Source organism: Delphinapterus leucas, chromosome 1 (assembly GCF_059928025.1).
Source record: "Delphinapterus leucas isolate spDelLeu-1000000601 "Yukka" chromosome 1, BTC_Dleu_Yukka2, whole genome shotgun sequence".
Classification (NCBI taxonomy): Eukaryota; Metazoa; Chordata; class Mammalia; order Artiodactyla; family Monodontidae; genus Delphinapterus; species Delphinapterus leucas.
This window is the reverse complement of record NC_143129.1, coordinates 108,765,217-108,778,237: the sequence shown is the minus strand read 5'-3', so window position 1 is coordinate 108,778,237 and position 13,021 is coordinate 108,765,217. Positions and strand designations below refer to the sequence as shown.

The 13,021-nt window shown below is 33.0% G+C and overlaps 1 protein-coding gene across 4 annotated transcripts in view; it reads left to right on the top strand.

Annotated features, from left to right (window-relative positions):
* The window catches only part of MTF2 (metal response element binding transcription factor 2), an 84,870-nt gene that overhangs the window by 57,113 nt on the left and 14,736 nt on the right, over window positions 1–13,021 (top strand). For 2 of the 4 annotated variants that reach the window (XM_022553299.3, XM_089919513.1), the window contains exons 2-9: window positions 1,117–1,315; window positions 1,437–1,518; window positions 5,267–5,362; window positions 5,602–5,702; window positions 6,088–6,236; window positions 8,190–8,285; window positions 9,129–9,197; window positions 10,036–10,159. In XM_022553299.3, the coding sequence (XP_022409007.1) occupies window positions 1,117–1,315; window positions 1,437–1,518; window positions 5,267–5,362; window positions 5,602–5,702; window positions 6,088–6,236; window positions 8,190–8,285; window positions 9,129–9,197; window positions 10,036–10,159 (916 nt within the window). Of the gene's footprint in view, window positions 1–1,116; window positions 1,316–1,436; window positions 1,523–5,266; window positions 5,363–5,601; window positions 5,703–6,087; window positions 6,237–8,189; window positions 8,286–9,128; window positions 9,198–10,035; window positions 10,160–13,021 lie in introns of those variants that run through there. The other 2 variants (XM_089919520.1, XM_089919508.1) reach the window with 2 other exon arrangements.

Genomic DNA, 13,021 nt, shown 5'->3' with positions numbered 1-13,021 from the left:
TAAGTGATCTTATAATTGGCTTCTCAGTTGAGTATGATTTGTGAAATTGGTGGCTTTTAGTTTTTTTTTTTTTAAACTTCCATTCTGCATATTTGAGGGACTGTGACACATTCCCGTCAATAAACAAGGCTTAATTCAGTAGTGATTCCCTGGAGGTAGGTCATGACTACCCTTCCAGTGGGTTGAATGTACCCAACTACCCAGAGTCACTGGTTAGTGTGTTTTAACTACATGTGGCATAATCTTTTCTTAAGCTGAAGTACAGTTGATTTGCAGTGTTTCATGTGTACAGCAAAGCGATTCAGTTATACATATATGTATATATGTGTATATGTATGTATTCTTTTTTTTTGTTCACATGGCATGCAGGGTCTTAGTTCCCTGACCAGGGATTGACCAGTGACCCCTGCATTGGGAGCGTGGAATCTTAACCCTGTACTGCCAGAGAAGTCCCTATATATGTATTCTTTTTCTGATTCTTTCCTATTATAGCTTATTACAAGATATTGAATATTGTTTCCTGTGCTATACAGTAGGTCCTTGTTGTTTATCTGTTTTACATATAGTAGTGTGTATCTGTTGGCCTAATCATTTTTATTCTTTATCAAGTGCTTATGAAATTATACCATGCAGCTTCTTTTAGTTTATCTAAACCTAGATATGAGATTCACGGCATCCTTTGCTTATGACCATGGCCTACCCACTTCAACTTACAGCTGTCATTTTGATGAGAGCTGCCCTGAATATGTTACCTTGGAGTGGTTGCTGAATCCTGGCCTCATTGAATGAATATTGACAACTGCTATCATTTTATTTTAAGCTTCTTTGTTTCTGGAGTTTTTATGATTTGAGGTACTTGTTAGTATTTTCCCTAAATGTAAGGTTTTCAGTAAGTAAAAACATTTGATTAATACATGAAATATATGATTGTTATAAAATAAGCTCTATAAGTAAATCAGTCCTGTTCTGTTTCATTTTATTAATTTTTATTGGAGTATGGTTGCTTTACAATGTTGTGTTAGCCTCCACAGCACAACAGAGTGAATCAGCCATACACATACAGATAACCCCTCCCTTTCAGTCAGTCTTATATATGGTTATTTATTTCCTAAACAGAGACTCTACAGGGGCAGGTAATTCACTGGTCCACAAGCGGTCTCCTTTACGTCGAAACCAAAAGACCCCAACATCCTTGACCAAGCTGTCTTTACAGGATGGACATAAAGTCAAAAAGCCAGCATGTAAATTTGAAGAGGGTCAGGATGTCCTAGCTAGATGGTCAGATGGCTTGTTTTATCTTGGAACTATCAAAAAGGCAAGTTACCTTAATACCTTTTGCAGTTTCTGTAGTAAACTTTTAATAATATTGGATTGAAATTTAACTTCGTGGTTTTGATTTTAAAAGAAGTCACCATAAGTTTTCCTCTGTATTTCAGATAAACATATTGAAACAGAGCTGCTTCATCATATTTGAAGACAGTTCTAAATCCTGGGTTCTCTGGAAGGACATTCAAACAGGCAGGTGCTACTATTTCCCTTGGACACGGTTTACACTAAAATTTTATTTTCTTCAGCTTGTCATTTTCTAGTGCTTTCTGTTTAGTACAGTGTATTAAGATAACTAAAAAAATCCGTGTATTCTTCAGAGTCTTCAAGGAGTTATAATCTATTTTATAGACCATAAGAAGAACAAGAATTGCTCTGTTAGGGTAAGATAGATTAGACGACAGATGCATCACTGATGCGCACATGTATAAATTATTGTTAGGACCCTTCTAAGAACTTTGAAGAAAAATTTTAGTTACTAATATGAGTAACACGACTTCACCTTTGCTGTTACTTGCCTGCATTAGTACAAAGTAATATAGAGAGCTAATATTTATTGAGAACATACTGTTTGCCAGATGTTTTGGGGAATTAGGACTATTAAATACCTTTAGAATGCTAGAAATATTCATTGATAAGAATAGTTTAAAATTACTGCTTAGTTACGGTTTTTTATGTTTAGATGGGAAAATGAGGCTGCATTTGGGTACAAGTAAAAATGAATACAGGTATGCTTTGGTTTGGTTATAGGTATGTTTCTTGTTATGCTTTTTATTTTTGCAAGCTATAATTACTGTATGTTTTTTGAATCTGCTAAATAAAGGTATTTTTTTCAGGTATCTATTTCATGGAAAGTGCTTTATAAAAAATTATGAATAGTAAAAATCTGAGTACTTCAGCTGCACACTAAAGCCCCACTTTTGGTATCCTTTTAATGGGTTAATGGGCCTGCACTAAGGTGTTTTTATATCTCCCCCTGTAGAAAGGAGACATTCTGTAAAGTATTTATCAATTGAGTTTTTAATTTGAATCCCAAATGCGACTTTATGGTAGGTTACTGCTGTGTTCAATTTCTTGATTTCACTCTTAGTTTTTTTTTAAAGAATAAAAAAAGTTTTGGTTAAGGAATTGGAATGTTGTAGTTGCCATTTTTATACATGGTACTCAGGGATTAGGTGGAGAACTCAATAGCTGTTACTCTAGTAAAATGTCTTTCTAGTGAAAGAAACTTTTTACAGTTTTTAGGACTGATCAGTTTAAAGGTCTAAAGTTATGTTTTGAATCTCAAATTGAGGGGTCAGTGAGGAAAGGAATAGGAGGCAGATAGGAGGTCTCCAGCAGTAGTAATATTGAACAGATCTCATTACCCTGCATACAGAATTATCCCTTTTACTTAGTTTGTAAATATGGTTCTCTCTGGTGGAACTGAAACATGTTATACTGCTTCTGTTCCCGTTGTATTAACTATGTGTCCCTTTCAACTTTTCTACCATTTTGAGTTTGCTGTGGGTTAAATATAGGTCTGTCTTTGTGTTTTTTTCCCTCCCTCCCATCCTTCCTCCCTTCCAGAAGGGAAGAAGAAAACCAGTTGTACATAGATAGAAAGTTGTTGTGAAAGTGGAGGGGGTCTTGTCCTACATGTGGCATATCCAGTATATCAGTTCAGTGGTCTGTGGTTGTTTTTTCCTCGCTGGCTCCTTTTACTATCCTCATAATGAGATAGGACAGCTCCTTGGCCATTTAACTCTTTGTAACACCCAGAAAGTAGCACACATGTATGTAACTTGCAGTTGATATAGAATGAGTAAGTGAACCTGAAAATTGCAATATGGCAGATGTCAGTGTGGAGTGTAGCTTTAGTAGTTTTCTTCCTGTAAGGATCCTGCTTATAGTAGTTATACATCAAAATAACTTAATAAATTATAGTAATTTCACTCATAAGATTCTTTTAAAAATTTTTCATAAGTAGGAACAATGTATAGTCATATTAGTAGTCAAAGAAGTGTACATTACAACAGGGAGATAGTATATTAAAACCATTAAATAATTTTAAAAGGATTTTTAATCTTAATACCTAATACTGTTATGGTTTCTGTGAAAATGATACACTGCTGGTGGCAATGTAAATTTCTATTGGATATTTAATAGTTGCATTAAATACATAAAGATGTTTTATATGCTTTCATCTGTACAGCAGACTCATTTGTAGCAGTTTATTCAAAAGAAGTAATTCATAAGTAAAAAATCTAGATGAAAAATATTTGCTGTAGCTTTCTTTTAACAACAACAAAAAATTTGGCATATCTAAGATGAAGTGGCTTTATAGTCATTTTAGAGTGAGGGAGACTATAGAAGCCCACTAAGCTACACAGAAAGTTTTTGTAAACTTGATGATAAAAAAGACATGTTGGATTTCACAAGTAAAGGCAATTCTCTGCTTCCTCAGGATTGTTTCCTGAGGGTGAACACATATTGTTTGACGGATCAGCACCCTCTTTTACGAGGAACTGCCTTCTCTTACACCAGTCCACATGGTTATAGTGGGAGTCAGATCAGGCACCTACCACAATCTGGGCTATTGGTCCTTTTCCAGGAAGTTGCAGATTTGGACTGAGAGGTTCTAGGCTCAGTCTGGCCGCTCTCGTGACTGGAGCCATAAACTGAGAAACTATGGGAAGCCAAGCAAACAAAGCCTGGGAGAGGAGAGGAGAGAGGACAAGAGCCAAAACAAAAAAGGAAAAATGCAAAAAACGAACAAGCAAAAAATTTGGTAACCTGCATATCTAAGAATAGAGTCATAATAAAGTAAACTTGGTTCTTTCCACTGGACAGAATATTATACAGCTTTTAGAAGTTATACGTTTGAAAACTACAGTGTGAGAAATGCTTTTGATGGAAAAAACATTACATAGTATTAATGAAAAGAAGCATCTCACAGTGGAGAGAATATGGACTCTGGTGTATCTGGGTTTGAATCCTAGCCTTGATACTCTGTGACTGAAGGTACTTGGATTAGATACTTTATCTTTCTGAGATTCAGTTCTTCTCTATAAATAGGATGTGTATCTAATAAATTGTGGAATTAAAATAATATGTATCAAGAGCCTAACACAATGCTGGCTCATAGCACAAAATTGTACCTTTTTATTATTGTTGGTATGTGAATAAAGTGTATATATTAGTATTTTAACTATGTATATTGAAATTCATGAGAAGAGATTATTGGAAATAATTGTGCTAAAGTGATAAAATTATATTCTAAATTTTGCAGAATAAAATTGTTTTTAGAATAAAAATGTTTAAGGAAGAAATAACTTACCTATTCAGGTAAAATGTAATTAATAACTGGAACCCCTCATTTTTGTTTCAGTGGGATATTGTTTAGGTATGTTGTTTGACACCATAGTTCCAGATTTCAGAAGCTGGAGATCAAATAATTAGTGTTCAGCCTTTTTTATAAATTAGTAAGTAAAAAGAAGTGTTCTGAATCTTGAGAGTAGGGAGTCATTGGCGGATCTTCCTTGCCCCTTTTCTTTAGTCTCATGATGTTACAGTGTAGGGTGAGTGAGTAATGTTCATGGGTAGGTGTGTGTTCTGGAGAGTAGTTCTAGTGTTCACAAAACATCCCCTTCTCTTGCCTCCCAAGAGGGTGGGAATATTGGAAGTAAATAGTAAGGGATCCTGCCTGAGAGCAGTTTAAATTATGCCCTCTGCCAAAAAGCAGATTAAATTATGAATGTAGACAGTGAGGCATCTTAAGTTAAAGGTAGGAAGAACACAGATAAGGAGCAGAGAGAGAGCATTTTGTGTGTAGTGCTTTGCCTTGAGAAAATACCATTATGATCTAGGAAACAGACATTGCCAATATGGGCTACTCACTGAGTAAAAATGTGGTTTTGTTATATGGAACAATTCTTTATGTATATTTTAAATATTTCAGGAGCCACTGGAAGTGGGGAAATGGTCTGTACAATATGTCAAGAAGAGTATTCAGAAGCTCCCAATGAAATGGTTATATGTGACAAGTGTGGCCAAGGTAAACATTGATTTTTTTTTAATCTTGTGGAAAAGTTTTATTACATACTTAATGCCCCTGTTGAAGATTAATGATTAAAAATTCTTTACATTGGTAATTTGAAGCTGTTACCATAAGTTTAGTCATCAGTTGTAAATATATTAACGTAGGAAAAGAGAATACTAAAATGCCTTCTTTAAATTGTGTTGCAGTATTTATTAATAAAAGAGAATTTGCTTTATGCTTTTTTTGATATTAAGGATATCATCAGTTGTGTCACACACCTCATATTGATTCCAGTGTGATTGATTCAGATGAAAAATGGCTCTGTCGACAGTGTGTTTTTGCAACAACAACAAAGGTATCTTTTAAGTGTTTTGGGCTAACGCCCTAAATGGAATTTGTAAGACACTATCAACGTAATGATTGTGTACGTTGAAAGTTTATTTGAATGAAATGAGCAATCAATCTTGGGTAGAAAGAGGTACGATTATTGTTTGACTAATGATGCTTAAGTGACTTGCAACTATTCTTGCACTTATTTTCTGATAGTGGTCTTGGGGCAATAATTTGAAAGAAAAGACAACAAAATAAATAAAGATTATTATTGGTCAAACAGTTTGTGATATGGTAAGAAATTTAGAATGGAAATTTCTTCATAAGTTTCAGAAGCATTTTAAAATTATAGAATTGTATTTAAAATTTTATCCTTCACTCTTTTAAATAACTTTTTCCCTCTAATATAGAGGGGTGGTGCGCTTAAGAAAGGACCAAATGCCAAAGCATTGCAAGTCATGAAGCAAACATTACCCTATAGTGTGGCAGACCTTGAATGGGATGCAGGTCATAAAACCAATGTCCAGCAATGTTACTGCTATTGTGGAGGCCCTGGAGAGTAAGTAAATATGGTTATTTAATGCCCTTAATTTTTAATTGCTTATATTGTCCACTTTATTTTTGTTATTGATTGTGGTATGGGAGTGATAGTGAATTGTAAATGCATGAAAGTATCAATAAAGAAAATTGGGAGGGATTAGAAGCTGTAGTTTTATTAATCTTTATCATTAAATGTTTGCTAAATAAGTGAGTCAGAGTTCTAACTAAGAATGTTTAGAAATTTACCTTTAACTTCTGATCACTGGTTCTAGTTCTGCTCTTTGTAACTAAACACATGCATCTTATCTTTCTTAGGAGGTAGCTCTTAAAATACTTAAATCCAGTAATCGTATTTCCCACTCCCATGACTCACATACCAAGTGTTCTCTTTTCTAGGCTAAAATCTGCATTCCTATCAAACATTCTTTATGACGTGTTTTCCAAACTCTGTCTTTGTTGCTTTTCAGTTTTTGAAAGTTTACTCTTGAAATAATGGTGCCATGATTACAAAATGCAGTGTTTCCAAGACTAGTCTGACAGAATATAACGAAGCTATTAGAGTTCTAGATATTATGCTTCTGTTGTTGCAAGGAAAGATTGTATTACCCCTTTTTGGTCGTCCCATCATATTCTTTTGGCTCATTATGGGTTTGTAGATGGACAACTAAAACTAAAGCTTTTAGTTCTTTTTTTCATACAAGCTGATATTAAACCAAATTGTGCATCATGTATTTGTACTACATTTAAAAAAATGTTAGTGGATAACTTTACATTTAACTCTATTAAATTATAATTATTGGTTTCTTAAATCTTATCAGACTCCATGTTTCTCTTAAGACAGGGCTGCTCTCTAGAAGAATGCTGGGACATATAAGATGTTCAGTGATGAAAACATGAATAAATGAATATGTAAATGAATGAAATTTTAGTTCTTCATTCTACCTTGTCTCTAGTCTTATGGAATTTTTATTTGTGGTTTAACATTTTTATAACATTTCTCAGTTTTTGGTTGCCTGCAGGTTTAAGAAGCATTCTCTCTGGTTTCTTTAAATCATTTATAAGAGCTAAAGTGAACCTAGAGATTGATCTTTCTCCTTTACTCATTTATACCTAGCATCTTAGTTTATAGACATTATTTTATGAAGCAGATTGTTCATTGTTCTTTAAGTACTATGACTTCATGAACTATGTTTGATATTGCTAACACTTTAACACCTAACAGAGTACCTAGAACATAGTATTCATTAGTCTTTTGATGAATGAATGACCTTACTAGTAGCATCTTGCCTTTGCCTGTGTATGGCTTAAAATTAACGTGGGGCTAACTTACTGAGCAAAAGAATTATTTGAAGAAAAGGCGTTATTTGGGTGGCAAGTAAGGATATTAAAACCATGTACTAACTAAAAAGAGAGGATATCTTTAGCTGAAGATTCAGTTTTAGCATCTTCAGCCATCTGAAAGAGAACAAAATCTGTCACAAAGCCTTCATACCTGGTGGAGTCTTAGATTAGATTTGTGGTTATGTTAACCAAATTTATTAAATTGCTGTACTCCTTTTCTTTTCATTATAAGGAACAAGAATAATAGAAACACAGTGAAGGCATAAAGTTGCCTATGGCTATTTGGTATATGAGACAAATAGCTCTACATATCAGTGACCTCTGAGACTGTTGATGTGAAAAAATCCCAGGCTTCACAAAGATCCTTTACTAATTTAGGACCCAGGCACTTATTGATTAGAAATAGTAGATGTAGCTTTCAAGAGCTTATAAATTCTCATGGATAAAAGAGAAGAGGAATGAAATGGTCAGTATTAATAACCTTTTTGGGAAGAAAAAGTTTAGCACTAAATATACCAGAAATGTGATACTGTAATCAGAACTATATTCTGTATGTCACTTTTGTCGTTGTTTTTTTTTAAACTTTACCTCATGAAAGGTAGTAATTTTAATCTTAAATTTTTTCTTATAGCTGGTATTTAAAGATGCTACAGTGCTGCAAATGTAAACAGTGGTTTCATGAAGCTTGTGTGCAATGCCTTCAAAAGCCAATGCTATTTGGAGACAGGTGAGAGAAGGGCATTTGACTGATTTTTTTTTTAGCTTTTTAAAATTGTATTTATGTTTTTTCATTTTCACATTTCTAAAAGTAGTTTTAATAGTGATTTGTAAAAGGTTCACCTTGGGAATATATTGTTTAATATACTTAAATTATATATAATTTTAAAAAGCACATAATTTTTGTACTTTTGGATATTGCAGAAAGCTTTTAAGTATTTGACCAGTGAACATATTTGTACCTATTGCCCCACAGTACTCTAAACTATTCTCATTGGTACCTTCTTTTAAAGAACCTCAAGGGGATCCAAAGAACCTCAGAGATAGACCTAATGTCTTTTTGGATTAAGAGAGCATGAAATAGCAGAGAGAGCTCTAGAAGAAAAATTAGATCACTAAATGTAACATCAAAAACTCTGGGTTTAGATCTTAGCTTATGTGATTTATTGTCTTTCTGACCTTAGGAAGGTCAGCTTGTCTCCTGGGCTTTTTCTACCATGTTGTTTTGAGCATTGAAAAGTGACAATGTGTATAGGAGTAGCCATCACAATTCCCGTTACACACAAGCCATAGTAAACTATGCCTGTATATCAATCTGTATGTGAACTCTGAAGGTCTCTAATGGTTAAAAAAAAATTGCCCCTTTCCCCCATATACAAACTATTTTATTATTTGTCATTACTGGAAAAGAAACTCTTTAAAGCACAGTGTCATTATTCAAATTATATTTTGCTTTGTGTATCAGTCCTTATGTCAATTGTAGGACTTGCACTTGCTGAATATTAATTTTAATTGTTAAATAATTTATATGTATTCTTGATTACTCAGTATATAACTTTTCTTTTTTCCTTAGGTTTTATACATTTATTTGCTCTGTCTGCAGTTCTGGACCAGAATACCTCAAACGTCTACCATTACAATGGTAAGTACGGACATTTCTGTTAAGGAACAAAAAAGAGCCATATTTTTAAATCTACAGGATGAAACTTTCTGTATACATTTACTTACCTTAAATAAAAATTTGTTCTTCTTTATGCCTGGCTTTATTTCTTTTCCTGTATTTATCCTCAAGCATGATGTCATCTTCCCCAAAGATTATCTAGTTTTATTGCTGAAGTAGTAAGGCCATTCAGTTTCTAATGGCATAAAAAGTAACTTTCAAATATCTTTTAGATCTTCAAAATTCTTATTCATGTTTCTAGTTCTTTTGGGCCTTCAGAATAGCATCAGTAGAACAGAGAAACGTCTTATAACAAATATGCCAATTTCTGCCTCAGTTAAGTAATCCTTGGGCATGGGAAGTATGATGAATTTTGGAGATTTACTGAAAATGTTTATAGTAAGTGCTTAGAAATTTTTGTCAAATATTTTACATATTTTAGGAAAAGATAAGATTTAATTCATGAATCAGATAAAAGTCTGTTAAAGTGTGATCCATTTTGTAGCTTATGTAGTAGCAAAAACATGAAATTTTAGATCATAAGTTATTTTTTCTTACAGTCAGGTCCTCTTTGAATGTATTTCAAGAAATCAAATATCTTTTAATTTTTACTATTCAGGATAAATTAAATGTTTAGTTAATGTTTTTCATTTATTTTCATATGTAATGACTTATTGTGAATATGACTTGTGATATTAACCCTCTGTTCACCTAAATACTTTGGATTTTTTAATTGCTGGTTTTATAAAAATATTGTGTGATTTTTAAACAATAACCAAAAACATTGTTTTCATAAGGTTTGATTATTTTTGGATTCCAGGGTAGATATAGCACACCTATGCCTTTACAACCTAAGTGTTATTCACAAGAAGAAATACTTTGATTCTGAACTTGAGCTTATGACATACATTAATGAAAACTGGGATAGATTGCACCCTGGAGAGGTAGGTGGTCTTAGAGCTAACTTCATTAGCTACTTAATGTCTTTTTTGTTTTGTTAAAAGCAACTATTGCACATGTATAAGCCATACATCTAAAGTAGCATTTTATGTTTAGTTAGGGAGAAATAATCTTTGGTGAGGCTATAGCCCTCATTCTCCTGTTTGTTGCCTCTTGGCTTGAGGAAAAATGTAGGAGGAAGTAAATTACTTGATTCTTCCATTTTCTGAAGTGAAAATCACTGTAGTTAAAGATAGAAGGGAGGGAGAAATCCTTATTATTGGGTATCTTACTTATGATTCCTCCTCCTTTTCTTCTAAGTTTACTCTAAACTTAGAGATGGGGACTTCCCTGGTGGCGCAGTGGTTAAGAATCCGCCTACCAATGCAGGGGACATGGGTTCAATCCCTGGTCTGGGAAGATCCCACATGGAGCAACTACTGAGCCTGTGCTCTAGAGCCCGTGAGCCACAACTACTGAGCCCGCGTGCCGCGACTGCTGAAGCCCATGCACCTAGAGCTCGTGCTCTGGAACAAGAGAAGCCACCACAATGAGAATCCCACGCACTGCAACAAAGAGTAGCCCCAGCTAGCCACAACTAGAGAAAAGCTCATGCACAGCAACCAAGACCCAATGCAGCCAAAAAATAAATAAATAAATAAATAAATAAAACTTAGGGATATAACCAACACTCTTCTTTCCTCTCTTGTTGGTACTCCCTTATATATATTTAACTTCCAGGAATAGTGAGACCCGATAGTAGTGTTAGCTAAGTTAGAGAGTGAAGCTACCTGAGTTGGAGATTATCCCCCTCATTCTGACATCTCATTTGCTTTTTGTTTGCAAAGTGTAACCACTCATGCTGGTTTACAAAGAGTCTTCTTTTGAAAAAGCAATGTAAAAATTAATGCATATTCATTGAAGATTTTGAAACTACAGAATAGCACAAAGAAGGAAATAACTAGAGTAACTTTAATATTTACTTTGTTTTTAGCATTTATTTAGAATTATTAAAATACAGATATTAAATATTAAAATATGGACATTAAATTTTTTGTTTTATAATATGTGGAATTAGTCATGCATTACTTTTTGAGGTAAAAACTAAACTGATTTGAAATTTAGGAAGAGTTTCTGCATCTGTAGCTTTTAGACGTGAGGCAGTTTATAAGGTTCACATCAAGTAAGATACCAAGTTTTTTTTGTTGTTGTTCTGGGGGTTTTATGGGGCATCAAGGAGTGCATAATACACATTTATTTAAAAGTTAGTGGTAGATCAGTTGCATAAAATAAATATGTGTGGAATACTTAGATTTTAAAATCAAAGATATTAAAATCAATTGAGCTAAGGTGTTTTGAGTGTTAGAAATTGGAATATAATACTCATTAAGTTTTCTGTTAAAAGCTTTTTTCAGATGACTTTTGAGAGAAAGTGAGTGACTTGTAAATTTGATAAATTTTAATAAACTGATTAGTAATGGGAGAAAAAAGTGTGAAAGGCATTGTTAAGTATAGTGTTCTTTATAGTCATCTTAATATTTAATGTTCTAATACATTAATTTGAAATGCTTTCTTTCTAGCTATGGTTCTTTCAGCACTTCATATGCAGATACATCTATATTCCTTTTAGTACACTTTATGTTTTACATGATTAAATTCTGCATTGGTTACTTCACGTAGATAGCGGGCATGCATATAAAAACTCAAGTTTTGGGACTTTCCTGGTGGTCCAGTGGTTAAGACTTTGCCTTCCAATGCAGGGAGTGTGCGTTCGATCCCTGGTGCGGGAGCTAAGATCCCATATGCCTTGTGGCCAAAAAACCAAAACATAAAAAACAGAAGCAATATTCTAAAAAATTTAATAAAGACTTTAAAAAAGTGGTCCACATCAAAAAAAAACCCAAACAAACAAACTCAAGTTGTTTTATTGATTTCAAATGCTGTCATTTTTTATTAAAATAAAAATGTAATTTAGATTCTATTGAAGAGGCTGAAAATAGAAAATAATAAAAACCATAATTAGATGTTTTTAAAGAAATGAGTTCAGTTTATGAATTTCAGGTATCTCAGTTCCAACTAAACTTCTGACACATGTCAGAAAAAGTTTATTTCAGCAATAGGTACATGTTTTATTTTTTGTAACCTATGAGATAATGTCTTAACACATAAGAAATTTCAATTTCTTATTCTTTGCCAAAATGGAAAAATATATCTCTTTTATTTAAAAAGTAAAAATATGATTACAATCTAATATAACTTTACAACAGAAAAGTTTTACTTTTCTGAGGAGTGTTTCATTTTTGGGAGCCATAAAATTTATTATCAGAACAAGTGACTTTCTAGTCACTTCTCATTGCTCTTTCTCTGCATTAAAAAAAAGAAAATATTTCAGATGTCTTAGGTTAGTCATCTCATCCTCAGACTAGTTATTTACAGATGGAAGTTCAGGTTTTAATCCTCTGTATTAATATTTTCATCTTAATATTGTAAATGGTTTTTAGAGTGAGATTTTAATGATAAAGAGACCATAAAATTTGTCAGTAATATTTTTTCAGTGTTTTCATTTAGTTTACTTCTAAATGTTTGTGGCAATAGAAACAAAGATAATACAAATAATGTATTATTCCAAATTATTAAAGTAGTAAATCTTTGGTTACCTGAAATTGAATTGCAAATTGAATTTTGTCACAAACTCAAAATTAGGTTAATAAAATTTTCTTTTTGTTTATATTTATATTCAAAATCTTTTTATAAAATAACATTAATTACAGTTATCCCTTGATATCCATAGGGAATTGGTTCCAGAACCCCCTTCAGATACCAAAATCTGAGGATGCTCAAGTCCCTTATATAAAATGATGTAGTAC